A 25,539-nucleotide genomic window follows, 5' to 3' on the forward strand; every position below is an offset into this window, starting at 1 on the left:
CCCCGTCTCTGTGAAATTGCTCAAAACCTGAGGAAAAAGGCCACGCCGCCTCGCAATTCTTCAGACCCTCACTGAGCACATACAACAAACAGTTTTCGATCATTTTCCCGAGAAAATAAAATCCCACCCAGAAAAGTAATATTATATATCAGTATATCACAAAGAAAAAAATAAATTAAAGAATGAAATTACCGTAGAGACAAACTAGAGAGAGAGAGAGAGAGAGAGAGAGAGAAAAAAGTGCGAGGGAGTTGAGAGAAAGAAGATTCATCAAAGCCCAGAATCGAGGCGACTGCACCGACTCAGACTCGGACTATCTCTGTTATCTCTCGCCTTCTCTCTCTTTCTCTATCTATCTCTCTCCCTCTCTTTGTTTTACTCTCGATCACCGTTCAAATCTGGTGCTTATCTCTCTGACTCTTTCTTATCTCTCTTGCTTAGCTTTGTTTGTTGCTTAAAAAACCCTCATGAATTTCTCTAGTTTTGTCTAATTTGTATGGGTTTGTCATAGTTTCTAGGACTAGTTACGAACATGAATGCAGAGAAAAGAAAAAAAGAAAAAACCCATCGAGAAAAAACCTAGTCTTTTGTTGCCTTGATTGGTTTATAGCGAAATTGAATTAGATATATATATGTATATTGTAGATATGGCATTTGATCAAAACGCGATCCCGAAAGATCTAAGGCCCTTAAACGTAGCTCGAACTATGGCCGAAGAGCCCCGCATTGCGCCGGCTGCTTCTACTGGGCGAAACCTCGAAGGATATTTCCCCAACCCGGCTCGCGAGGCAGGGACAGCCGGAAGCCCTGGGTCGATACCGGTTTATTACCCGGTGGCGGGGACGGTTTCTGATGCTGGGTTTGTTGGTTTAGGGTATGGAAATGTAGCGCCGCCAGGTGTGGCTGTGTGGGGCTCCCGTGTGCCTGTGCCTGTGGGGCATCCGGGTGTGAGCCCTGCTGTTGGTGTTGGGTTTGGTTATAATCCCAATTTGGGCAGTAGGGTTGGCGGCAATGCTGCTGCTCTTGCTAGTGGTGCTATGGCAACTGGGACTGGCTATAATGTGAATTTTGGCAATCGTGTTGGTGGAAATGGCATGGATCAGGCTGGCAGTGATATGGCATCTGGGTTTGTTTATAGTACCAATTTGGGGAATAGGGTTAGTGGCAATGCCACTGACCAGACAAGCAGTAATTCAGCTACTGGGTTTGGTTATAGTCCCAATTCCGGCAACCAGGTTGCTGGCAGTGGGGCTGATCAGGCAAGTGATGAGGGTGGGGATGATTCAGCGTCGGGGAAGAAGGTAAAGTTTTTGTGCAGTTTTGGGGGAAAGATTTTACCCAGGCCAAGCGATGGGATGTTGAGATATGTAGGGGGGCAGACAAGGATCATTAGTGTCAGGAGAGATTTGAGCTTTAATGAGCTGGTGCAAAAGATGGTGGATAGTTATGGGCAACCTGTGGTTATCAAATATCAGCTCCCCGATGAGGATCTTGATGCATTGGTGTCAATCTCGTGTCCCGATGATCTTGATAACATGATGGATGAGTATGAGAAATTGGTTGAGAGGTCTTCAGATGGGTGTGCTAAGTTAAGGTTGTTTTTGTTTTCTGCTTCAGAACTTGATCCTTCTGGTATGTTACAGTTTGGAGATTTGCATGATAGTGGACAGAGATATGTTGATGCAGTGAATGGGATAATGGATGGAGTTAGTGGTGGAATCACAAGGAAGGGAAGTATGGCGAGTGCTTCTTCAACCCAAAATTCTGATTTCAGTGGGACTGAGGCTGTTGATAGCTTGGGTCCTGGTCAAGTGGATGTTAGTGGTCCCTCATCAACCAGCATGCTATCACCTAGAGGAAATTCAGCTACTTCTAATGACAATGCTCCAAGATTCAGGTGTGTAGATCCCAGCCCTGCAACATATGCAGATGCTTCATCAACATTGGGTATGCAGGTAGTTAAGTCTGGTGCTCTCCAAACATCTTCACGGCCCGAGGTTGAGCTAGAAAGGTCTATGCCTGTTTCTGTATCGCAGCCACAATTGGGGTTGCAGCAACCTGTAACGGACATTCCAATGTCTTCACCTTATTTGCAGGCTTATGTTGATCCTCGCTCAGAAATGATGAAGCATGCAGATTATCTACAGCTTCCTTCTCAGATGGGGTTCCCACATCCTCAGTTATTTGGGACTGCTGGGTCTATGTTCACCCAACAGCAGTTTCATGATAATTCTGCTGGAAGTACTCCCCTTCAGTTTATTCCTGCTGTGCACATGACAATGCCTTCTGCATCTTCTCATGTCAGACCGAATATGGTACAGCCAGTGATGCAACCACAACATACTCGGTTGGATCATTATGCTGAGGAAAGCAAATTTGGACCGAGGGCTTTCCAACTTCCTGTTGAGCAGAGCTATAATTCATATCAAGTTCAGGTCCCCTCTTCAGTGGTAGGAGGTGGTTATGGCTGGCATCAGGTTACAATGCCTGAGCATGTAATTCTCTCTGATGGATTGGCACCTCATCAACAGGTAATGTTTTCTGAGAAAATACCGAGGTTGGATAACTGTTATATGTGTCAAAAAGCTTTGCCTCATGCACATTCGGATACTTTGGTACAGGATCAAAGAAGCGGTGGTGCAAGCTCTATGTCCGATTCAAACTCAATTTATCGTAGTCTCCGTCTGGAGGACAATTTGAGAGGTCAGCCAATGAACAGGGTTATGGCAACAGGAGCCTTGGGGGAAAGCATTATTGAACAGAAAGTTGGGGTTCAACCCAGGGTCCTTGGTCAGGTGGATGCTCATGTTGGGATGCCTCAATCAGACACAACTGGGTTTAGTCAGAGTCCAGAGACACAGCATGAAAATGAGCGAATTGTTCTCCAAAAAGCAGATGATCTTGAGAAACAGCAGATTACTGCTCCAATGGGTGTGATCAATAGGGCAGGTGATGTACAGTCGCCTTATGCTGCATTCATGGGCACTACACCTCAGTCTTACCAAGAGGATGCTGTACAGCAGCATTCAGTTCCAGTCCAATACCAGGTTAAAAGGGAGGCCTTAGTGAATAATAGTGATGTACCTCCTACTGGAGGTGCACCAATTCAAATTTCAGAACACATGGTTCGTGAGCCTCCAAAAGAATATTCTACCAGACTTCCTGGCATTCTTCCAAAAGAAGATACTGTAGACACGTTCTTTTCCTGCGAACAGCTGAGACCAGTTGATGGGAGGATGGATACCCTCAGGATATCCCCCACTGAAACTTATAGTAATGAGCATAGCAAGTTACCTCTTGATAAAATCAGAAAGGAAGACAAGTTTGATAACAAACCACAGCAAGCTACAGGGACGGAGGTGCTTCTAGATAATGCCTTTGGTCAACCCAAAGTTGTTTTTGAGTCAAACCACAATAAACCAACTGAATGTCTGCCTTGTCCCCCTACAGAAATTCCATATGTTCATACTTCTCGACCAATGGAGTTTTATGAAGTGGCACAGCCACCTATTTGGGCTAATCCTGGATCATATCCACAATCAAATATTGGAATCCATAACTTGGATCCTGAGGAAATTCGTTATGGCAACCCTGTATTATCTGGTGTTGAGGCTCCTCATCTAACTGATAGAATTCCAGCTCCTGCTGAGTGGAAGGATGACATATCACGGTTTCAGCCCAAGATGGTCCCATGTGATGTGGAAGCTGTCCCCTTGAATAGTAATACACACTCTTCTTTATCTCCATCTAGTGGAACTGGGGATGTTGAAGACTCCTCAAACTCACTTTTCAGCAATCAGGATCCATGGAGTTTGCGCCATGATAATTATTTTCCCCCTCCAAGACCTAACAAAGTTCTGCCCAGAAAAGAAGCTCTTGCTGCTAGGGATCCCTTTGGTGAGAGCCATTTTGGAAATAGTGGGGAACCAAATACAGACGTACGACTGGAGGATGGACTTCACCAGCCATTGGGCAATCCGAACAAGGATTTTCATTTGGAGCATGTTAGATCTGCTAAAGGTCAGTAATATGTTATTTTTGGTGTAATTAGTTAATTACTTATTTATGAAATGGTTTTGGGGGGGTGATCATCTATTGTTTTTTGGCTTCTATGTCAAAGGCTCAGCAGAGGAGCAGATTAAGCAAGATCTTCAAGCTGTTGCTGAGGGTGTAGCTGCTTCTGTTCTTCATTCAGCTACGTCTTCAAATCCTGACATACATGATATATATGAGTCTGCTTTTGAAGCTATTCAAGATGGAGATATTCAGAATAGTAGTGTTGACATGCAGCATAAGGCTAAAGTTGAGGTCGTGTATTTACTCGTTACTTTTCTTTCTTCTCCTGGGGTTCTTTTGGGCCACTTGTGGGGGGGTTGTCTGATTGCACTTGTTTGCTTATTTTTTCTTTTCACTTGTTTATTTCAGGACAAGAACAAACTTCCAGATAAGGCAAACCTTGGTTTTCCAGTATCAGATAACATAGGCCGCTTGCAGGTTGAAAGTTTGGCGTCACATTTTTTCCTGAAATCATGTATAGTTCTATTAAATTGGCCTCTTATCCGTAGCCATGATTGTTTGGCAGATTATATCAAACAGCGACCTTGAAGAGCTTAGAGAATTGGGTTCTGGAACCTTTGGCACTGTTTATCATGGAAAATGGAGGGGCACTGACGTCGCAATCAAACGGATTAATGATAGGTGTTTTGCTGGGAAGGCTTCAGAACAAGAGCGCATGGTTTGTGTTTCATTCTTTTCATTGTATGAAGTTCCGATTTTCTTTTTTTCCCCCTGTTTTTGGCATGCTTATCAATTCCCTACGCTTTGGTATATTGATGCATTCAGAGAGATGATTTCTGGAATGAGGCAATCAAGCTTGCTGACTTGCACCATCCCAATGTATTAGCTTTCTATGGTGTTGTCCTTGATGGCCCTGGAGGTTCTGTGGCAACAGTAACAGAGTATATGGTTAATGGTTCTTTAAGAAATGCTTTGCAGAAAAATGAGAAGTAATGTGTTCTTTGCTTTTTTTTCCTTAATGGTGTGCCCTAATAAGTATGTCATTTTTTTTTTACCCAAAATTGACATGAAAGAAATTTATTTCAGGGGACTTGACAAGCGTAAGCGTCTCTTGATTGCAATGGATGTGGCCTTTGGAATGGAGTATTTGCATGGAAAAAATATAGTGCATTTTGATTTGAAAAGTGACAATTTACTGGTTAATCTTCGAGATCCTCATCGCCCAATATGCAAGGTTAGTCACTCAGCCTGATGTTCTTCGCAACCTCTTTCTATTGCATTTCTGAAGTCGACGGGTGCTGATCTATCTGCTTCTGTTAATAGCAAACGACAAAACTTGTATGCTAATATCAATTTGTTGGCAAATACAACAAAGTCCATATAAATTATAATTACGTTTGCAATGCATCATTTTGTTTAGATGTCATCCAAATTTATTCTCTAGTAGTTGGTTGTTTATAAAAGCACATATTGGCTTATATTATTTACAACATAATTAAGAAGAACAAAAGTTCAAAAAATCTGCAAAACTAGAAACAAGCAAACTATGATGGGCATATATCCAAGTATATAAAGTGTTGATCACAATCTTCCACCACTCTGTCACTAAAGTTTTAACATCTTCAAAGCTCCAAGCATTCCTCTCTCGCCAAAGACACCACATTAAGTACAATGGAGCCAACCTCCATATTTACAACATAATCTAGCGAAACATCTTATGTTGATGTGCATTTGCTAATAATATTTGCAATGACGGGCATGGGAGTAATGCAGTATGGACACTTGTAAAAATTTGTTGTGTCAAGCAATTGGCATGATTTGTGTCCACTCGTGTCTACACACCTGTTTCAATGCTCATTACATAAATTCACCCTCAGTTAGATGAGAAATGTTAAGGATATTATGCTTTTTTTTTTTTAAAAAAAAAAAAAAAATAGAAAAAAGAGACTTCATATTAGTTATTATTTTTCAAAATTGTTTTAGTTTCTAATGTTCTTTTGAATGCAAGCATAAAATCAACCATAGATAAGTATGTTTTAAGTTCTCATATTATAAATTCAATCAGACACACAACTCGCTCCATTCTTGTATCTAGACTTTTGGAAATTGCTGTCTGACCGTGTTCTTGTCAGAACATGATACTTATGTCCCTTTCCACAAATTTAGACATTATGAGATGAATGAGAGCATGTCTAGACTGCTTATTTTCTGCTTTGCAATATCAAGGAGACGAATCATTTTCCTTCTATTTGATTGTTTAAGTTATACAAGTTTGAAGCACCTTTACTTGTTCTTTTATTTTTTTTGGCCACTGCAAACATAGGCAACATTCATCTAGAATGAATGGATATAGTTTTTGCTTTGCTGTCATCATTTATTTGTCATTGCCAGCATAATTTTCATCTGGCCAATTAGCTTGGGATTATTATTTTTAAGAGTACAGCTGATTTGAGTCAAAACAATCTTCATCCAGTAGTCCACTATATATATTTTTAGTATTTCTTTATTTACTTTTTGTTACTGCAACAACTGAAGTTGCATGAATCAACAACGTTCAAAGTGGTTAACCGGCCTGTTGAATGCCTATATTCTGATTATAGGTGTTAGTCAATATGTGCTGTTTTCCGTTTCATTTTTCTTACTTTTCTCTCTCTCTCTCTCTCTCTCTCTCTCTCTATCTCTCTCTCTTTTTTCCTCCTCTTTTTTCCTTTTGTTTTTTGTGACTGAAATTTGGAACATTATGGATTGGATGTAATGGTCATTTGTCCATGGTTGAAGTCTGCACTGATTTTTAGAAACTTCAGTGTTAGATCTGAAGTTTATATTTGGCCATGTTTATTTAACTTGCTCTTCTAGTGGGCAATACTCGACAGTCCTTTTGCAGCACATGTAACATGCTTATATTTGGCCATGTTTATTTCAATTGCCTGCATTTTTTTGTGAGATTGACTTCAAACTCACACTTCTGGTACAAGGTTGGTGACTTAGGTCTATCCAAGGTGAAATGTCAGACACTGATCTCAGGTGGTGTTCGGGGAACACTTCCTTGGATGGCACCAGAGCTTTTGAATGGTAGCAGTAGCCTTGTTTCTGATAAGGTTTATGCTCTTATCTCTCTCATTTAATCATCGTATATAATAATAAGATCTCTCTCTCTCTCTCTCTCTCTCTCTCTCGGTTTGAGATTTGTGTCCTGGAATTCCTTATGTAGGTTGATGTATTTTCATTTGGTATCGTGATGTGGGAGCTCCTCACTGGAGAAGAACCATATGCAGATTTGCACTATGGCGCTATCATAGGTAATCTTTAACTTGTAGAATCAACTTTAATTTTTTTTTTTTTTGCCACTTTTGATTGTCTCGTAATATGAGCTGCTGCTGGCGATCGGGACTTCTATTATAATTCAGGGGGTATTGTGAGTAACACGTTGCGGCCGCCAATACCAGAATCTTGTGACCCAGATTGGAAATCACTGATGGGGAGATGCTGGTCATCTGAACCATCTGAGAGACCAAGCTTCACTGTAATTGCAAACGAGTTACGCGCTATGGCAGCAAAGGTTCCTCCCAAAGGACACAACCAATCACCACCTCAAGTCCCCTCAACACAGCCCCCCCAAGTTCAGAAATGATTACAGGCAAGTTTTGTATCCCCCCCTTTGTCTTCTGCTTAATTGTATCAGGCTAAAGATCATCTGACTGTCTTTGGATAGAAATTTTAGCTGTTGTATACGTTTTCAGATTTTTGTTGTTACATCTCTACTTACTATCTTTTGGTGTTACCACCCCCCCATATATAGTAATTTGAGTATGATTGATGCCTCGTGTTCTTATGCTTGTTTGAGCTCCCCCTTGAAAAAGGGAGAATAACATTTCTTTTTTGCTTCAAAATTTAAAGGAATAATCACGCATGATCAGCGGCTATGGTCTTGGCGTTAAAGGGCATCAACTTTTGGTTGGCAGTTGAACGCAAAAATCCTAAATAGAGGCTCACCACTGCCTCACAATCCTACTTACCATCACATACTCTATTAAAAATAGAATCTTGTGTTAGTTTAACAAACTAAATTGAAGGAATTTCTTGCAAACCCCATTTGAAAATAATCTTTTTCCAAATTAGATCAAGTGTGGGAGAGACATACTGTAATGAAATGGGTGTCATAGTATTGATAACGCGGGCGGGGAGTGTTGTTAGGGTCTTATAGTTTTTACTACAAGTTTTGATGCGACAAGTTACACGGCATTTATCACGTCAGTTACTTATTAATAATTAATCTACGTGTCAAATGTTGATGTTTAATTTGTTCACCCATGTGGGCTTTTTAATCCATGTAGGTGTCAAAGATTGCACCACATCTCTAAATTGTACTTGGTGCGCGTGTTACCGTGTTAGTGCTTCTTCGCACCATGGAGAAGACACAGGAAAAATGAGATGCTAAGAGTAGGAGCCACGTACTTCTATTAATTAATTATTTTTTTAATTTACTCTTAAAGCATATTATTTATTTATTTATTTTATTATTTTGGCTCGAATAGAGTAGAGTAGGCGAGAGTAAGCTTCCATGTTGTCGTGACCAAGAAATTTCTCTGGTGCTTTTGTGACCACTGCAATTGGGCCTTCTTTAATACAAAAGTAGGTGTAGACAAATTTTTTCTTCTGGAAATTTCTTCGATTCTGACATGTCTTTACAATGTGATTTTTACATGATGTTTAAAAATGAAGGTGAGATAGATGGACTGAGTTGGAAGTAAGGGGGGTAATTTGTGTTTGTGTGTTGGGTTCAAGACGTGGTATTTCAATCCGACTTATTTAATTAACTTGATCAAACTTTTTGATTTAAACTTATTAATTTCGTGTTGGGTTAGTGAGTTAGTGTCAAAAATTATAAATTTGGGAAAATTTTACTCTAGACCCTTGAACTTTTACGCGATTTGACATACCTCTCTAAACTTTAAAATCTTTCTGTCAGATTTTAAATGTTACATGATGTTTATACTCTTGACTTTTGTATAAAATTTTAACTTTACCTTTAATTTCAAAACCTTTAAAAAAAAAAAAAAAAAAAAAAAGGAATATTTTGGTCTTTTTGGTATTTTTAACGGTTAAAATTGACGGAAGGGTTTACATTAAGAGCAATTGAAAGTTCAAGGGTCTAAATTGAGAGATTTTAACGTTTGGGAGAAATTTGTCAAATCGCATGAAAGTTTAGTGGGGCTATAATGAAGTTTCCCCTAAAAAATTCTTATATCGCGTGTTGGGTTTAAATCATGTTAGATTCATTTAATTCAACTTATTAAACTCCTAATCTATAAACCACTAATTTATTGGCAAACCTAATTGAAAGCACCCGTTTATAATCCCTTCCAGAAGTGTGAAGAGGATTTAGAAAGCGCGTGTATTAGCATTTGATAACGACGGCCGCGTAGCAATCCAGCCGGCAAAAAACTGGTCAATGTTCAATCCGGCCTTGAACACGTAATCCCCTCGCTATTTCGAATTTAAATTCATTTGTTTCCAAAGATAAAAGCCCGTAAATGGTGACAGCCTTGTCAATAAATCATTAGAAGCAGCCAATCACAGAGAAACAACTAATGCTTTCCTATTGGGTTTCCTTTACATTTTCCTCACCAGCATCCTCCCAAGACAATTTCCCGGAAGAAACCAATTCAAACAATAACGCTTCCGTTTTGCTTCGTCTTCCACAATAAAAAGCCCCCCCAATTCCCAGTTTTCTCTCTCACACACGCATGGCGGCTCTGCAAGAAAAACCATTAAGGGAGGAGCATCGAGAAGGGGAAGATATGGATGATGGCAATGAAGAGGGCGTTTCGGGTGGTGGGTGTGGGTGTGGGTGTTTTCGGCTTCTGGGTATCGGATGGGGGAAAAGCAATGAAAAAGAAAGCAAATCTCTGTTGCAGCCAAAAACAGAGCACAGGGAGACATGGTTGAATAAGATAAAGCAGACTACAGAAGTATTGGGAGGGCCCAAGTGGAAGAATTTCATAAGAAAGATTGGCGGATATTGTAATTTCAAGAACAAGAACAAGAAGAAGCAGAGGAATGGGTTTCAGTATGATCCACACAGTTATGCTCTCAACTTTGATAATGGGTTTGATAGAGAAGAAGAAGAAGAAGAAGGCTTGGTTGGCCACGACTTCACCTCGAGGTTTGCTGCTCCTTTTCAAGATGAAAAGCGCCCAACCAGATTGTGATTCTTTTTTTTTTTTTCCCCTATAAATTGGATCTTGATGTTGATGATGAATTGATGATTTTTTCCATGATTGCCATCTTTTTTTTTTTTTTTTTTTTTTCTTCATGTTTGTCCATAGTCTTTGATCAATCTCATTGTCTTTGTGGAACTTGGTCTATGTGAAGAAGTTTGATTCCAATATTGCCATTCCATTCTATTTAGTAGGATATGCTTATTGATTTGCTATAAATGAGGGGGTACTATGAAATTCAGGGTCGACAATTTTTGACAATACGAACTTAACATAAAAAAATTCTAATCAGTTTACTTAAATGTCATATCTTGACATGACACGAACAACCAAACACACAAACACAATCTAGCAAATATTTCTTTCAAAGCCTAAAAATTTTAGGCTTTTTAGACGGCAATAACTGATATTTATATTTATATCTAGGTATTTTTCTTTTTGATTTTACAAATAGGGAAATGGAAGTTCTTTTATTAGGATTTTTTTTTTTTTTTTTTTTTTTTTTTTTTTTTTTTTTTCAAGATGATGGAAAAACAAATTTATTCTTGAAATTTTTTATCAAATACAAATGCCAACCATGACAACCCACTCTAATATAATTAAATGAAAAAAAAAAAAGAAGCAAAATTAGTCCTTAAGATTTCACTAAGCAAAAACACGAATAGGTCCCTGCACCTAACTTTCGTCGTCCAAAATTTTGACGAAAATCATTAGAACGCCAAGTTGGCACCAATCATATTTCAAACGAATGCTCTATGGTTCTCTCTTCTCCATCTAAATATGACAAAGTTTTCAGCAAGCTAGTGGTTGACATAGAAATTTAGAAAATATGTAATGTCAATACTTCACTATATCCATAAATGAGCTGATTCATACACCCATGACTTATGGCCATTATCATTTTCAGATGAAGATGCCAAAATCAGACACATTAAATCCAGAGTAACGTGGTACAAAAAATGCTATCTAGATCCATAGGCAGGTGTTAAAAAAAGGCTATCCACATGTATTTCTTCCAGTCATATGCTTCAAGTTCAAAACTCTTGGATGAGATTGTGGTACAGATATCAAATATATGAGAATGCCCTCAAGCATACCTGTTTGACTGCAACTGATCAGTGCTTAGGTCAAAACACCCATAGGTATCAGGTGGCAGCTAAGTCCTCCATATCAGCCAGATAAAGATCTGCAAATAGTCTTGGTCATCTTCACTTGCATGCAGTTCTATCTATCAAAATGGTGTGATCTGACTCTAAACTTCCAAAAGATTTGGACACAAAGATATATAACTAGTTTCTCATCCAATCCGTCCAGTTAACATTAATGCTGCGTGCTCGTTTCACCTGCATTACTTCTATCCAATTTATAGTTGGCCAAAAGCTCTTGAAATGAATTTGATCTTGAGCAAAAGAAAAATATGTCACTCATTAGCCTACCTCTTGCGTTTGCTCTTCAAAACAGTAGAAGGTGAAGGATTAATATGCCAATTCCTTTTTCTTTGATTTATGAACCAGTTATTTATTTGCTTTAGTTGCAAGCCAGTTTCCAGCACCAACCTTGCTTTGTCTTCTTCCTAAAGATGAGATTTACAAGCAAATAAGGGCTAGTGGAGATATTTTAAAACATGTGGCCAGACTGATTAGAGGAGATTTATTAAACCTACCGTTGGGTATGGCCACTTAGAATGTGATTGCCACCAAGCTTTTAAGAGGGAGGTGGTGTCGCCTGGCAGTTTTCCTGCTCTTCTCTTACGTAGAATCTCCTCTCTGACATCTACGATTTTCTCCTTGTAACCCTTGAAAAGCAAAAAGCTTATGAGCTGCTTATCAGTTCAACAGAGACTAGCGAAGTCCATGCATTCTTACCTGTTTTAGCTCCTGCTTCAGTTCTTGCCTTACACGCTCCATCAAGGACCTCTCATTTTCAGTTGGGATGAGAGGACCAAACCCCATGCTGTCAAGCCCATCCATACCTCCATCATACAAGTTGGTGTCACTATCTGCTTGGTCGTCTTCATTATCAGACATTGTAGCACCTGAACCTTCACCTGGAGATACACCTGTTTAAACATTGTTGTTTAATTTAAATTAGCCCTTTAACCTGTTCTGAAAGTTACAAAAACAAAAGAAAAAAGGAAAGAAAGGGTAACATCTTCGTCAGTCCATCAGCAAACCCTGCAGCCAAACAAAAAGTCAAAACCCCAGACTGGGAAAGAAACTTTTGGGCCTAATATTTTCAGGTTTTGGAAGTGCCAGCGAATATACAGATGTTAGATGGATCAATTACTGAACTCTATTTTTTTTTTTGCTTTTGAAAAGCAAGTCAATTTCAATAGAAAGCGCATAAGGGCACAACTTGTAAACACAAGGATTATACATGATGCATCCCCTATAAGGGAGAAAAAGAAGAACAAAGGTCCAAAATTTCCGTAAAACTAGAAAAGTGAGGACTATTATATGCTGCCATCGATGTATAAAAGGATTTGAACATAATGGATTTTAGTTCTACTACCAAAATCTTGCAATCTTCAAAAATCCTTGCAATCTGCTTTCTCCAAATGCGCCATATTAACCACATAGAAGCCATCCTCCAAACTTCTAAATTGTCATGGCTTCTGACCTGACCTCTCCAGCCAACCAACAATTTTATTACCCTTCTAAGCATAACCCACTCTACACCAAAAAGACGGAATAGCTCAACCCATTTTTGCCCCCTTATAATGAAGAAGAAGATACCACGAGTGCCAACAAACAACACTCTTTCCTCCCAAAAATAAATAATAATAATAATAATAGATAAAACTACAACCATCTATGTTTACTTGGTAAATTAAGTTAAGCTATCTAGAAGATCACCTATAATTGGCTTGAAGAAATACAAACAAAAGAATCAATTTCTCTGAATGAGCATAATACAACTTGAGGGAGTTGTCAAATGATAAGCATCGGACTTGGTCATAACAGAAATCAAGCACTTCTTTTCCTAAAACTCTTTTTGGTTTCAGAATAAATAAAACCAGATTTTCATTCAATTTGAAGAAATATTGCTTTCTGAAGTTTCTAAGAGACTAAAAAAATATTTTTTCTGGTGAAAACATACTGCATGGATGGACTTAATTACTGAACTACCATGTCAAGGAAAAAATGGGAATGAGGTTGTACGAAGATGATTTTCTTTTTCAAAGTTTACTTTTTGAATGAAGAAAGAAGAGGCGGCCTACTTCAGTACAAATATTGTGGAAGACAGTCGATAATCTCATAAACAAACCTGACAAAAAGAACAAATGACAATAATTAAGACTGAATACTTTAGTCAGAATGTAAGCGTTAACTCATTCTTATCCAACAGTGGAGCTGAGAACTAATTATATAGCTCAAGCGACAACTACAAACATCTAGTTATAAATCAGTCTTGATCTTGGGCAAAAGCATCATGCTTCAAGACAATATTTACGAGAAGATAATTGAGGTTGCAGCTGCAACAACAGAATATATTTCTTTAGTTGCTAAAATCTACAGATATCAGGTTTTTGGAGACTGCAACCCCATATTGGATAAGGAGGGAAGGAGGAGTGGGGTGGGGTGGGGAGTTAGAAATTACCTGTTAAGCTTTGTAGAGACTGCTCAAGCTCCCAACAAGACATTACTGCTTCCATGGCATGGACACGGACATGTTGTTGCAATTGTTCTTTAAAGGAACAGAGCAATAGAACATAATGTGTCTACATCATAAGGAACAAAGACAAAGAGAGAAGAGAAAAAGAAAATTCAGATGAAAAGACACGAAATGTATAGCAAAAATATCAATTAAGTAGTCTTGAGTCATGACCCATAATAAACCTAGTTTGAGAATAGTTTTAACCGATGCTGAGTGGAATATGTATCATCAAAAAGTACTTCATACAGTCGTCTATTTGATTTTGTGTCATTGTTTTGGCTTGGTTTCAAGGCCCTAAGCAGTACTAATTGTCTGCAAGGACATAGCCATCATGTCAGCATCTTTTAGGGTCCATTTGAATTTGAGATTTCAAATCGTGCGATTTAATTTGTAAAATCACGATTTGATTTTAAAATAACAGTTTAATCTTTAAAATAGAGTGTCTAAAAAAGAAACCCATTGCTTGCAATTTGCAAACTAAGGTTTTTCTATTTTCAAATCACAATTTTTAAAAAATAGACACCCAAACAAACAGTACACTTTCTGTGATTTTGTTTAAAATCACATTTTTAGCCTGGGATGCGATAGTGATTATACAGACCCATGACTCTCCAAGCATCAATTCTTCCAAGAATGTCGTAGCTTTTATGATTCTGTTATTCTTTCAGGATAACTCAAGCTTCAAAGACAAATATAGAGTGAAAACTACAATTCAATCATAAGAATGACATCCATTGATGTACGAACTTGAATGTCAAATCATTACTTGAAAAGATAACGAGGACTGAAATTATCTAACAACGTGGAAAGAGATTCTCCAAAGCACTCCAAAAGTATGATTCCTCTCTCAACGATGATTCCTCTCTCAACGATGCCACACCTCAACATTCTCCTTCACATTCACAACCCCTAAAAGTCTAGTACTAGTATCCACTACAAAATTAGAAGTTTTTCTTTTTTATTTATTTATTTTATCAAATAATTAACAAAACACCCCGAAAAAGGTTTTTTTTTTTTTTTTAAAAAAAAAAATAATAATAATAATTTACGCAAGCGAAAGAGATAGCAATCATACTGGAGCAAAATCAACAAGCACACGCAAAAGAAAGCGAACGAGAATTAACCATAAACTGATCGAGCTCCTTCTCGTCCACCTCGCCGTTTGGGAGCAGCGAGTACTTGGCCAGCACGCGCCGCGACTGCGCGACCTGCGCGTCGATCCTCGGCAGCTGGTCGACCGGCGTGGCGATCCTCAGGCAGGCGACGTGAGCGTCCAGCAGGCGGTCGTACAGCGGGTGCGCCGCTATCTCCGCCTTGTGCCTCGTGCTCTCCCACTCTCGCTCGCTCTCGTTGGCGCCTTCAGCACCCGGCGGCATGGTGCCCGGAACGACGTCTTCGTCATCGTCGTCGTCGTTTCTCCTGAGAATCGCGTCGCTGAGCCACGTGGGCGCTCCCGATCCTCCGGACGCGGAGAGCCGCTGTTGCATTTCTCTGTTCTCGTGGTCACCAAAAGACTCGAAAGCCATTTCGTGGTCTTGAAACGCCATTTGAATCAGCGGCTTTCAGCTACATACGTCTTCGACTTCGAGAGGAGTCGAGCAGAGAGAAGAGAGTGTTTTTCAAGTGAGAAAGAAGCGTGGTTTAGAAAAGCGGTTTTAGAGTGAGAGAGAGAGAGAGAGAGAGTGAGTGAGTTGAGAGAGGGAAAGAAAATGGTTTGGGAAAACTATTTATCTTTTTAGGTGAGTTGAGAGGGAAAGATGGATGTGACAGGAGGATCTAGCGAGAGCTGATCGGACGGTGGGAGAGGTGGTAGCGTGGCCGCCCATTGTGGTGCGATGTTATTGGGGGATTGTCTGAAATAAGACAATTACGTACGTGACGTGAAGATTTTTATTTTAAAACTAATTTACTATTATTTTAAGTTTTATTTGTTTTTTTCTTCGTCCCAACCACTAAATGTATATATATATATTTTTTTTTATATATTCGTACAAAAGAATAAAAAAGATTTAAACTAGTAATATCCGTTTCATTAATAACAGTTTCAACGGATAAATGTAATTATAAATATTCATATTTATAAAAGATTATAATTTTTACAAATGAATTAATATAATAGTTTACATATTAGTGGGGTGGGGCCTAATTTATAATTAGGTTGTATTTTCTTTTGGATGGAGTTGGAAAAAGACTGAAAAGGGTCTGGAAGACTTTTAAATGCAGCAGGCCAACAGTTACTTTTTGTGGGTACTATGACAGCGTAAACGACTGCAGAGAACCCCAACTCCCGATGACAAACAGCCTTTTTTCTCGGCCACTAACGGACAGCGACAACGACATTGACATCGACCCGTACAAAACAAAACAACACGTGTCCAACCCAGGTTTCATGGACCACTTTGGGACTTCGCGCCATGATCAGCATATCAGAACCGTGCATCTTTTACACTTGGCACGTTGTCAGAGGGGACCACCTTCGCTTCGCCGGCGGCCAAAATTCACCAGAGAGAGAGATCACGCGCGCAACTGTTGAACTGCGTTCGAGGTGGTCGGCGGTCCCCACTGAAGCGGGACTGCCTCGTCACGGGCCCCCACTCATGAGCTCCTGTTTGCATCACTGTACCGTACGCACACGTTCATTCAATGAATGAATTGATTCATTGGCTCCCCTTCGACACCTGTATTCGTGTCTTTCCTTATTCGGTGAGCATGAATTTATAAGATTTAGAGAATAATATATTTGTTTATTTTATTATTATCTTATCGACAACAAATTCCTAAAATAAAAATATTTGTTTATTTACAATCTGATGCGATAATATGAAATAATTAATATATATATATATATATATATATATATATATATATATAAAAGGAAAACAATTATATTCTTGTACTAACTGCATCTTTTTTTTTTTTTTTTTTTTTTTTTGTATTTACTTTTTGCCCTCATTTTAAATTGTTTTTATGTGTTGGATTAGGGCTTATGAGGGTATAAGCGTTATTTTCTCGGTCTAAAGGGAGACCAAAAGTAAAAGAAAAAAATTTAAAATGGTATATGACTTGCACATGACCATTGACCGTCACTTTTAACTCCTTTGACTGACAGAATTGAGTTTTTTGTCATAAGACGGTAGTTTGATGGAGTCATGTGTCATAGTTGGTAGATCATGAAGGGAAAGCACCAATGCGCTCTAGTTCATAGGGCAAAAGGTAATTACGCCTTTTTTTTTTTTTTTTTTTTTTTTAATGCATTTTAGTTATGTGGTTGGCTTTGTGTTCAATTAAACATAATTGCTTGTGATAGAGATTCGACAAGGAAATTGATACCATGTGATTTGTTGAAAGTGTGACCCACCCATCAATTTGTTTGACTTTCATATTTATAATATGAATGCTGCCTAGTAGGTAGTACACAGTTGTTGGGAATTTTCAAAGTTGCAGGTGATGAATTTGCATTTTGAGAAACATCTCCCGGGATGCAGTAGGTGGGACTACCTTGTGTGTTGCGTGCAGATCAACTGGCTAAAGACTTTAGCATTATAAATGTGTTTAATATCATTGAGTTCATATATAATATTATTGAGTTTTAATCCCACTTATTTGAGATTTTGGATCTAATCTCGTACAATAAGGTTATCCATATGAGATGATGAACAAACCTCACATGCTTGTGCTGTCCCACTGTATTCTGATGGACTGCAAATGTGGAGCTTGGATCAAGGTAATTATGAAATCCATGCCCAATTAAATGGTTGGGCTGTCCAATGAGTTTGTCCCTTGTTCAACCCAACTCAACTCATGTCTATTACATGGCTTTGAGTTTCACTTCAACTCAATGGACAATGGGTCTACAACAAGGCCCTAGAAATGGGATAAAATGAGCTTTGGTCAATGTAGCCTTTTGGTATGGGTTGTGCTGATTAAAATTTAGGCCAAGATGGATGGAATCCTTATCCAGTTAAGCACCATTTAGGTCCTGGCTTCTTGAAAACAAGCAAGCTTGGAAGAATAGTTTGAAGAATAAACCAAAAAAGGGAAATTATACTTATCTTTCTCAAACTTATACTCAAATTGCAGTTTCTTCTAAACATTAAAAAGCAATTGAGCCCCCCAATTACTACCCTTTTTACTTAGACTACTCTGTTTGGGTTTTTTATTAAATGAATATAAAATGAGTCATATGCAATACAGTGACCCAAAATAACAATAATACTCCTACATTAGGTAAAAAAAAAAAAAAAATCGTCCACCTTGAGGAAACCCACAACCAATGGGAGTAGGTCTCCACAGCAAGCCATAGGTCACGCCGTCACGAAAAGAGATTTTTGTTTAGTTTTTTTTAATCCAAGGGCATGTTGGTATTTTCACACATCTCATCGGGAGTAAAATGAACATATCTCGTTACATGATGCATTTGCTGTCCAATTTAACAGAAAATCCTAAATTGCATCATTCCAAACATTGTAATTTGAGTGTAAGTTTGCGGGGAATAAGTGAAGTTTGCTCATACTTTGACTTAAAAATAAAATCTGAAGCAAAGCCTCAAATGCCACACTTTTTGGTAGTAAATTCTGAAAGTTACAGAACTTGTATTCACTCATATAAAGGGCTAAAGATAGTGTACAGAAGATCAAAAAGAAATTGCTAATGTATCAGATGGCAGGTCAAAACATGTTCATCCATAACCGCAACTTGTTGAACTCATATGTAAATGAATACATCATTATATACTAGTTTAAGCTTCTTCAGGGTAACTGGAAAAGACATTATCATGGTATCCAACTTGTAAGCTTAGTATAAAATCATTTTTTTTTTCCCAGAAAGATAAGATATGCGTACAGGAAAATAAGACAAGTAGGTAGCAAAAGGGACCTCGAATCAGTGACTATTGGTATTATGGTAGACTAGGAGGAAGAGAAGGCTTAGCCACTTTGAGCTCTCCACAGTCACTGATATATACAGTTTTAAGAGGCCTGTTCCATATTGCACGAGCATTTTGGGCTCTTCCATCTCCAAGAAATTCAGCAAAGTCATTGAATTGGCGAATTCGTTCATTTGGTTTGTATGTGGGGATGGAGGCTATGGCCGCCACGATATCCAAACCTGAGATGAAGTTCAGCTGAGAGGTCAGTGATGAGAATGATGATAATATGGTAGAAATTCTTTTATATACAATTTTTATTTTATTTTTTTTGCTTTGAATATCCTTTGCATGCATGTTTGGGCTTATGCTTGTGCTACTGAGTTAATCTTTTGGTTTTCAAGTGCAAAATGAAATCTCATTACAAAAATTCTTCAATCTGTTGTCAAATAACAATAAATCATGCATAACAGATCTCTTATAGTGATGATGAAGAAGAAGTTCATCTTGACAATTTCACATGTACACTAGCATGGGCAGTCCATATGTTGCAGGGAACAGTAGATTAATCCAGACATCAACTCCTATATGCTTCTAACCGCCACATAAAAGGGACCAGAAAACATCCTAGAATCACCATAACTGGGAGTGTCTCACAAGTTTAAAGAAAGCTGTGACATTTCTATTACCGTACCACAGAGAATTTGAGCTATCTAGATCTGTATGCTATAAGCAAAAGACAGAATTCTGATGGGTTAGCACTGCAAATAAGATCCCTGATGCACTCCACATTGTCCACGAAAGACGATAAAATGCACAACAATCATGCCTTGTTGGGGCCAATATAACAACAGAGCACATTGAACTTCTACATATTATTCATTGAACTTTCGAGAAGAACAAAAGAGACACCATAATGAGAATTTGTTCCAAAAAAACAGGCTTTACGAAACAGACGCCCACAAGATAAAGTACCAATTGCATTAGAGCCTACATAAACATCTGTTGGATTTTGAGGGAAAGGCATCACCATGATGTTGTATTTCATTTCCATTTTTCACCAAAACTTTTAACTTGAATCCCTTAACAACTAGGCAAAGCAAGAGACAATGGCCTTACATAACAGTCCAGTTAATCAGCAGTGTGAAACTACAGCTAAAAAGTTACCAACCCCTAAGGAATTTCAATATATAATTCTTGAATAACTTCCAGAAACCGATTTATTAATCACATTCTTTTTCTACCAACAACTGAATTTTGTCAATCACTTATCAAACACCAAACTTGATCAAGCATCTAACAATGAATATGTTGGTCAAACCAAAAGAGCTCATTTCTGAGTTTGAACATTGGGATTTTGGGACAAGCGGACATGAACCCACGAAGGAAATACACATCTCAATGTCAGAATATGAGAGCTACAAGACAGCAAAAGCACTTAAAAAACACACAAATTCTCACCTTCAAGCACTGTCCCAAAAACGATGTTCTTACTATCAAGTTGAGGGCATGGCCCTGGTCCGGTGGTGATCAAGAACTCGACATTCCGGTAGTTGGGGTCGAGCTTGATGTCGTCGTCGTCGTCATTCTCCGATAAACACAGCGAAACAACGCCTGCACGCGAATGCGGGAGAATGAAGGCCCTGGAGTCGACGGTCTCAGTGTTGCGTGGCAAGTCGAGTGGAGGTCGAACCTCGGCTTTCTCGCGGCGGCCTTGGCGGCCGGCGAGGAAGAACTCGCCGGGGAAGATTTTGTGGACAAGGGTGTTCTTGTAGGTGGAGGGGGAGGAGGGTGAGCACATGGCCTTGAAGTTGGAGACGGTGAGGGGGACGAGGTGGCCGTAGAGGCCGATAATAAGGCGGCCTAAGGGGAGGGAGTCGGAGCAGAGTGGGGCGGTGGAGGCGTCGGCGGTGGCGTTGTAAGGGAAAGTGGTGGTGGCGGTGGAACAGAGGCTGAAGTCCATGAAGACACGGTCAGTGATGGTGGTGTCAAGTGGCGGAGAGGCTGCAGGAGAGGGTGGTGGTGGAGTGGCGGCGAGGGAAAGGGAAGAGGAGGAGAGGAGGACGAGGGAGCGGCGGGTGAGTGGGGTTTTGGGGTTGAGGTGGAGCGGAGGGTGGTGGTGGTGGTGGTGGTGGGAGAGGAGGGGTTGCGGATAATGGGCTGTTAAAGAGCGGGCCATGATGAAGTGAACATGTTCTGGATTGGGTCTTTCTTGGTTGACATATGGAGAAGTGGGGTTGCTCTTTTGGATAGGAGGCTGGGGTTGTTTGGGGGAAAAGAAAGAAAGAGTAAGGTATACGAATTCAAACTTGGATATATATATATATATATATATATATATATATATAGATTCTAAAGGTGATTTTGTTGTATCCTATGACTGAACTGCAATATTAACTATGCGACACTTTCTTTTCACTAATCCGTTTTAATGGTAAATTTGAGTACCATTTGGTATTAGAGTGAGCCATGTCTAATATGACAATAGATGCAACTCGTTGAATATGATATTAAATGAATTGCAGCTCTACGGTCGAATTACAAATAAGATAATTTATGGGTTGGATTAAAATGAATTCGTAAGCATGAATATATTATTAAGTCATTAAATACTGATAAGTGGGTGAACGTATCAAAAGATAATGGGCTATTATTGTGTTAATATCAATAGAATGAGCCGTTGTTGACGTCGGTTGCGAAACGTGGTGGTATGTTACGATTTTCAATTCTTATCTAGGTTTGTATCACATTTCATCTTGGAAACCTAATTATAGTAGAAATAAAGCCCAAAACCTGCTAACCATCAATCATATGAAAGTATCAGAGGATCACCGGACTACCCTCAATCATATATATATATATATATATATATGAATGTGTAAATCTTTCATATACCAACATTTAAGTACAATGCACTCTAGCTACTTTTAGCCAGAAAAACTCCAGGAAACAAAACAAGCCTACTTAACACTAAACTATACAGTAAGGAATAACCAAACTATACAATCACCTATAAAAGCCAACATCAAACCAGATAACAGAAGAAAATCTGGACATTTCTCAACAGTGCATATGCAAACTTCAGAAGAGACAGCAAAACCCCATCAACTGATAAATTCTGCATAGTCTCCTAGAGTACCTTACAACCTCTGCAACTACAATCGACACGGACTGTCTCAAACCACAATGAGAACAAAACACTCTAGCTTTTATAGCCAGAAAAAACTTCAGGAAACAAACATGCCTCCTGATCACTAACTAGATAGTAAGAGAGTGTGCAAATTGTATAACCTTTATCTTTGATAGTGGATTTTTTGTTGTGCTTCTTCACCTATAGTCTTAGGTTTTTTCGACCCAAAGCAGGTAAGTCTTAACTGTTTTTTTATGTTTTATTTATTTCTCTTTGTTCCTGCATAATTAATCCTATTTACTAGGGTAATGTTCATTTTCTTTCGGATCTTAAATATGTTTGTGTGTGTGTGTCTATATATACCATATACATATGTGTATGTATGTATGTATGTAATCGATCTAGTCTTGGATTATTCCACATTTAAATCGATCTCTACCCCCCAACTGAAATGGGAACAAAAATGATCCATGTTTTCACAAAAAAGTGAGAACTTTACAAACTAGAGAAGACTTGGAATAAACTGCAGGTCAAATGAGGGAATATTACTACTTCATATGGCTTGAATGTTCACATGGCTTTCTTGTGCTACCGTTTCTTTTTAATAATTAAACTGCGGTCGTGTTTTGTCTTGATTTGGCTTTGGATTCATTGTACAAAGTGGGATTTTAACAAAGACAAACATCTTTAGGTTAATTTATTTTCATTGGATTCATGCCTTGGTTGCCTCATAGCAAGTTTTTGTTTTTGTCAACATGTTTGGTTTTGTATTCTCTTAGTTTTGATCTATTCCTGGTGCCAAGGTGATCTCTACGAAACACATATCCTTGTTTTTACAGTTAGTGATAACTCGATTCAAGCACAAGGGAACTACGAGATGGATTATGATAGGCTAAAAGTGAGAAAACAACTATTTGGGCCTGCTGCTCCCTGCAACTTTGGAATTGAAGTGAGTGGTGCTTTGTTTTGGATTTGTTCTGATCCTATTGTTTTAAGTGATTTTGTTTTTCTACTTAGTTCCCATCAGAGAAAAATCTGTTGGTTGACTGATTTGATTGAACTTTTCTTTCTTTATTTCCTTCATAGCAATTTTCTTTGTCAACTCGTTCTCTGCTTTCGAGGGTCTCCTCCAAAGTTATGGCTGGATTACTGTCAAGATCGAATTTTCTTTTTAACCTTTTGCATTAGATTCTGTAATTTCCTTTGTGTTGTATCTGTGCTGTTTGTATGTATTTGTTCTTACTCATCTATAAAATAAAATTAAAGGGTGCTGATTTTGGCACTACAACCTATGTGGGAACTCTCTTAACTAAGATGTAAATCGTTATCAAAGACATTGTTCCATCACTCATCCAAATTTATTTAATTTGAGTTTTGGAATCATCTAATTAATTGACTAATGCTCTGGTATATACCGCTTAAGATTAAAGCCAACCTTGTTTTTTTCTGATAAGTTAAGCCGACCTTGTAACTAGAAGCACATGCAAGCAAGTCTGTCTTTTATGTGTTGTCCAGTAATTCAGAGTTGATAGTGACGGCTGTATACTTTCTTATTGTGTGAGAAAAAGGCTTGAGACTTTCCATCTAAACCCCCACGCTCCCATATAGAGAAGAAATATAGAGATAGAATTTGGTTTCTATATACAGCTATCACAATTTTACCATTGTTCAGGAACAAGCTGCACAGTAAACAGTAACACTTCTGCAATAGCTATTCTGATTATCTTTTGGCCATATTATTCGATCTGTATGAGGTAATACCTCTGCACATGACATTCCACTTTTCTTTGCTTTTCCATTACTAGTACATGCGTTATAGATTCTTTCTGCTGGTGTTATGGGTCTGGTAATGTAAACAATCTTGTGCCTGCAGAAACATGACCAAGTTGGCAGTTCTGTTTTATAGATATAATTCTACATAAACACAAATTTTAAGCTCTCTTTGGGGGGGTTAGAAAGATTAACAATTGGTCCCTTAGAAAGATCTTACCTTTTGATATGAAGCATTTATTAGAAGATTAGGAGGATTGAGCTGTCTAAATAAGTAAGTTTTCCAGTGGCTTATGCATCCGACCTTTGGGGCAGCACCATGTCCGCTCTATTTTTGGTAACATTCTTGAATCACCTGGTGTTTCATGCAGCTATTGTCAAAGACACTTCAAGTGGATCTTCAGGTGGTTTAGATGCACCATTTGTATCTAGCATTTGTTTATCTTATTTGTTTAAGGTGACTCTCCAAAGAGAATGTTTTCTCAAGAAAAAGTACAATTATAAGATTCGCATTTCAAGTAGATGGACAATGGTTGTGTAAATAGGATCCTCGCTTGTTTTAACTCTTCATAAGTAAAATCAGAATTTTGCATAAAACAACTTGTCAGGATCCAGGTTTCTTAATCCTGTGGTCCATCATCCACTGCTAACACTTGGGTTTATTCGAATAAACCCACTTCCCCAGTTACTGCATAGTGTATATATAGCAGCATTGCAAGGAAAACAAGAAACTTGCTTGTTACCCCTGCCTAGGCCCTAGCTACCTGAACCCCTTGTATATTAAAAGTCAATGTTCTCTCTTATGCCTCCATGTATGGAGTGCACGTAGTCATTTGTCTATGTGGGTGGTGTACATAATGTGAAATCCAGAAAGTTAGTCCAATATTGTGTGGATGGATTATGAAGGTGTTTCATGAGTGCTAAGTTTCATATTACTTCTTTACTAGGTGAGCCTGCTGTTACATAAGTAACCATAGAAAGCTTCAATTGTAACTTTAACTAGTCTTTTTGCGGTAATAATGCAGACGTGGCAAACGTTTTGGTAGATCATGACGTACAAGGTCCAAAGCGTGAATTTAGCTCCCTATGCTAACTCCTCATTTCACTGAACTGGGGAACTTACAGCCAAAGTTTTGTACCTCACAGTAGCATAGTTTAGATGTTTATCTTTACAATTCCAAGCTTGAATGCAGAGATATAGACATTTCAATAGATATATAACAGGCAAAAGAACTGAGAAAAATAACTGGACAGACATTTGTTTTTGGTAAGTAAAAACTACTGGACTAGCAGTTTACAAAAAACTCAGAAAAAATGTTCAGAGCTTACAGTAGAAAAATTCTGTGCACTCTGCAATTTGTGGAGAAGGACAGGAAGACTAGAAACAGAGAATTTTAAAAAATAAAATAGCTTCGCAGTCTCTAACCTTTTTCCTCTAACTTAGCTGTGTCAAGCCTCTATAAAATTGTGTTGTCTATAAGACAAGGCCCCGTATGCATCATCTTTGTTCCTAACTAATGATTTGTCCACGAGGGAACATTGAAAAGAGAATTTGGAAGGTGCTGTAGACAAAGAATAACATGTCCATGACTTTTTCCTGGGAAATGAAAATTTTCTTTGATGAGAACAAGCATTGGGGCAAACGACCTTTAAGTTGTGTAGTGCACAGCTGCAGTTGCGATGATATGGCCTCCGCTCGATCTCCATGTCCTGCATTGATAAGCATCCATCAAAGACGCATCGAAGTACCACCTCTGCTGCTCCAGTGGCCATTCCCTCCTCCCTCTTATCCTTTTCTGAGTTCCCTGTGAGTGTGTGAATTGTGATTATGTGCATTTGTGGGAAGGGAACCAGGGAGGGAGAAAGAGAGAGAAAGAAAG

At 38.6% G+C, this 25,539-nt stretch overlaps 4 protein-coding genes across 13 annotated transcripts; 2 read left to right on the forward strand and 2 right to left on the reverse strand.

Moving 5' to 3' along the window:
• Window positions 1-55: 55 nt before the first annotated feature.
• On the forward strand, window positions 56-8,673 carry LOC132183699 (kinase superfamily with octicosapeptide/Phox/Bem1p domain-containing protein). 5 transcript variants are annotated; one of them, XM_059597081.2, is made up of 10 exons: window positions 61-4,020; window positions 4,121-4,308; window positions 4,426-4,494; window positions 4,583-4,735; window positions 4,843-5,006; window positions 5,104-5,251; window positions 6,993-7,115; window positions 7,229-7,316; window positions 7,425-7,654; window positions 8,352-8,673. In XM_059597081.2, exons 1-9 carry the CDS (start codon window positions 633-635, stop codon window positions 7,646-7,648), a joined length of 4,545 nt encoding a protein of 1,514 aa, XP_059453064.2. In that variant the 5' UTR covers window positions 61-632; the 3' UTR covers window positions 7,649-7,654; window positions 8,352-8,673. The 5 variants fall into 5 exon arrangements, with proteins under 5 accessions (XP_059453067.2, XP_059453064.2, XP_059453066.2 ...); XM_059597083.2 differs by lacking the exon at window positions 8,352-8,673 and having other exon boundaries at window positions 61-2,531; window positions 2,622-4,020; window positions 7,425-7,834; XM_059597082.2 differs by lacking the exon at window positions 8,352-8,673 and having other exon boundaries at window positions 61-401; window positions 646-4,020; window positions 7,425-7,834.
• A 502-nt stretch (window positions 8,674-9,175) lies between these two features.
• On the forward strand, window positions 9,176-10,678 carry LOC132185043 (uncharacterized). Its single transcript, XM_059598860.2, has one exon. It carries the CDS (start codon window positions 9,765-9,767, stop codon window positions 10,227-10,229), a length of 465 nt encoding a protein of 154 aa, XP_059454843.2. The 5' UTR covers window positions 9,176-9,764; the 3' UTR covers window positions 10,230-10,678.
• Window positions 10,679-11,070: 392 nt separating this feature from the next.
• LOC132184093 (homeobox protein knotted-1-like 3) lies at window positions 11,071-15,598 on the reverse strand. Of its 6 annotated transcripts, none has more exons than XM_059597586.2 (7): window positions 15,020-15,598; window positions 13,839-13,959; window positions 13,428-13,505; window positions 12,104-12,297; window positions 11,902-12,033; window positions 11,675-11,811; window positions 11,071-11,581 (listed from the first exon to the last, which is right to left on the reverse strand). In XM_059597586.2, exons 1-7 carry the CDS (start codon window positions 15,440-15,442, stop codon window positions 11,578-11,580), a joined length of 1,089 nt encoding a protein of 362 aa, XP_059453569.2. In that variant the 5' UTR covers window positions 15,443-15,598; the 3' UTR covers window positions 11,071-11,577. The 6 variants fall into 6 exon arrangements, with proteins under 6 accessions (XP_059453569.2, XP_059453568.2, XP_059453567.2 ...); XM_059597585.2 differs by having other exon boundaries at window positions 11,071-11,589; XM_059597584.2 differs by having other exon boundaries at window positions 11,071-11,592.
• A 2,865-nt stretch (window positions 15,599-18,463) lies between these two features.
• On the reverse strand, window positions 18,464-21,034 carry LOC132184092 (Cyclophilin-like peptidyl-prolyl cis-trans isomerase family protein). The gene is made up of 2 exons (XM_059597583.2): window positions 20,221-21,034; window positions 18,464-19,001 (listed from the first exon to the last, which is right to left on the reverse strand). The coding sequence occupies exons 1-2, from the start codon at window positions 20,936-20,938 to the stop codon at window positions 18,793-18,795; spliced, it is 927 nt and encodes a 308-aa protein (XP_059453566.2). The 5' UTR covers window positions 20,939-21,034; the 3' UTR covers window positions 18,464-18,792.
• Between the last annotated feature and the right edge of the window lie 4,505 nt (window positions 21,035-25,539).

Source organism: Corylus avellana, chromosome 7 (assembly GCF_965113065.1).
Source record: "Corylus avellana chromosome 7, dhCorAvel1.hap1.2, whole genome shotgun sequence".
Lineage (NCBI taxonomy): Eukaryota > Viridiplantae > Streptophyta > Magnoliopsida > Fagales > Betulaceae > Corylus > Corylus avellana.

What these genes read in the sequence shown, in the direction of transcription:
- LOC132183699 (XM_059597081.2), top strand. Translation starts at nt 633, where the DNA reads ATGTATATTGTAGATATGGCATTTGATCAAAACGCGATCCCGAAAGAT. An exon ending in AGCATAAGGCTAAAGTTGAG is followed by an intron (nt 4,309 to 4,425) that starts GTCGTGTATTTA and finishes TGTTTATTTCAG; the next exon opens with GACAAGAACAAACTTCCAGA. An exon ending in GCACTATGGCGCTATCATAG is followed by an intron (nt 7,317 to 7,424) that starts GTAATCTTTAAC and finishes ATTATAATTCAG; the next exon opens with GGGGTATTGTGAGTAACACG.
- LOC132185043 (XM_059598860.2), top strand. Translation starts at nt 9,765, where the DNA reads ATGGCGGCTCTGCAAGAAAAACCATTAAGGGAGGAGCATCGAGAAGGG.
- LOC132184093 (XM_059597584.2), bottom strand. Translation starts at nt 15,442, where the DNA reads ATGGCGTTTCAAGACCACGAAATGGCTTTCGAGTCTTTTGGTGACCAC. An exon ending in CTTCTTTCTTCATTCAAAAA is followed by an intron (nt 12,298 to 13,427) that starts GTAAACTTTGAA and finishes ATGTTTAAACAG; the next exon opens with GTGTATCTCCAGGTGAAGGT. An exon ending in TGAAGCAGGAGCTAAAACAG is followed by an intron (nt 12,034 to 12,103) that starts GTAAGAATGCAT and finishes TTGCTTTTCAAG; the next exon opens with GGTTACAAGGAGAAAATCGT.
- LOC132184092 (XM_059597583.2), bottom strand. Translation starts at nt 20,938, where the DNA reads ATGGCCCGCTCTTTAACAGCCCATTATCCGCAACCCCTCCTCTCCCAC. An exon ending in TTTTGGGACAGTGCTTGAAG is followed by an intron (nt 19,002 to 20,220) that starts GTGAGAATTTGT and finishes ACTTCATCTCAG; the next exon opens with GTTTGGATATCGTGGCGGCC.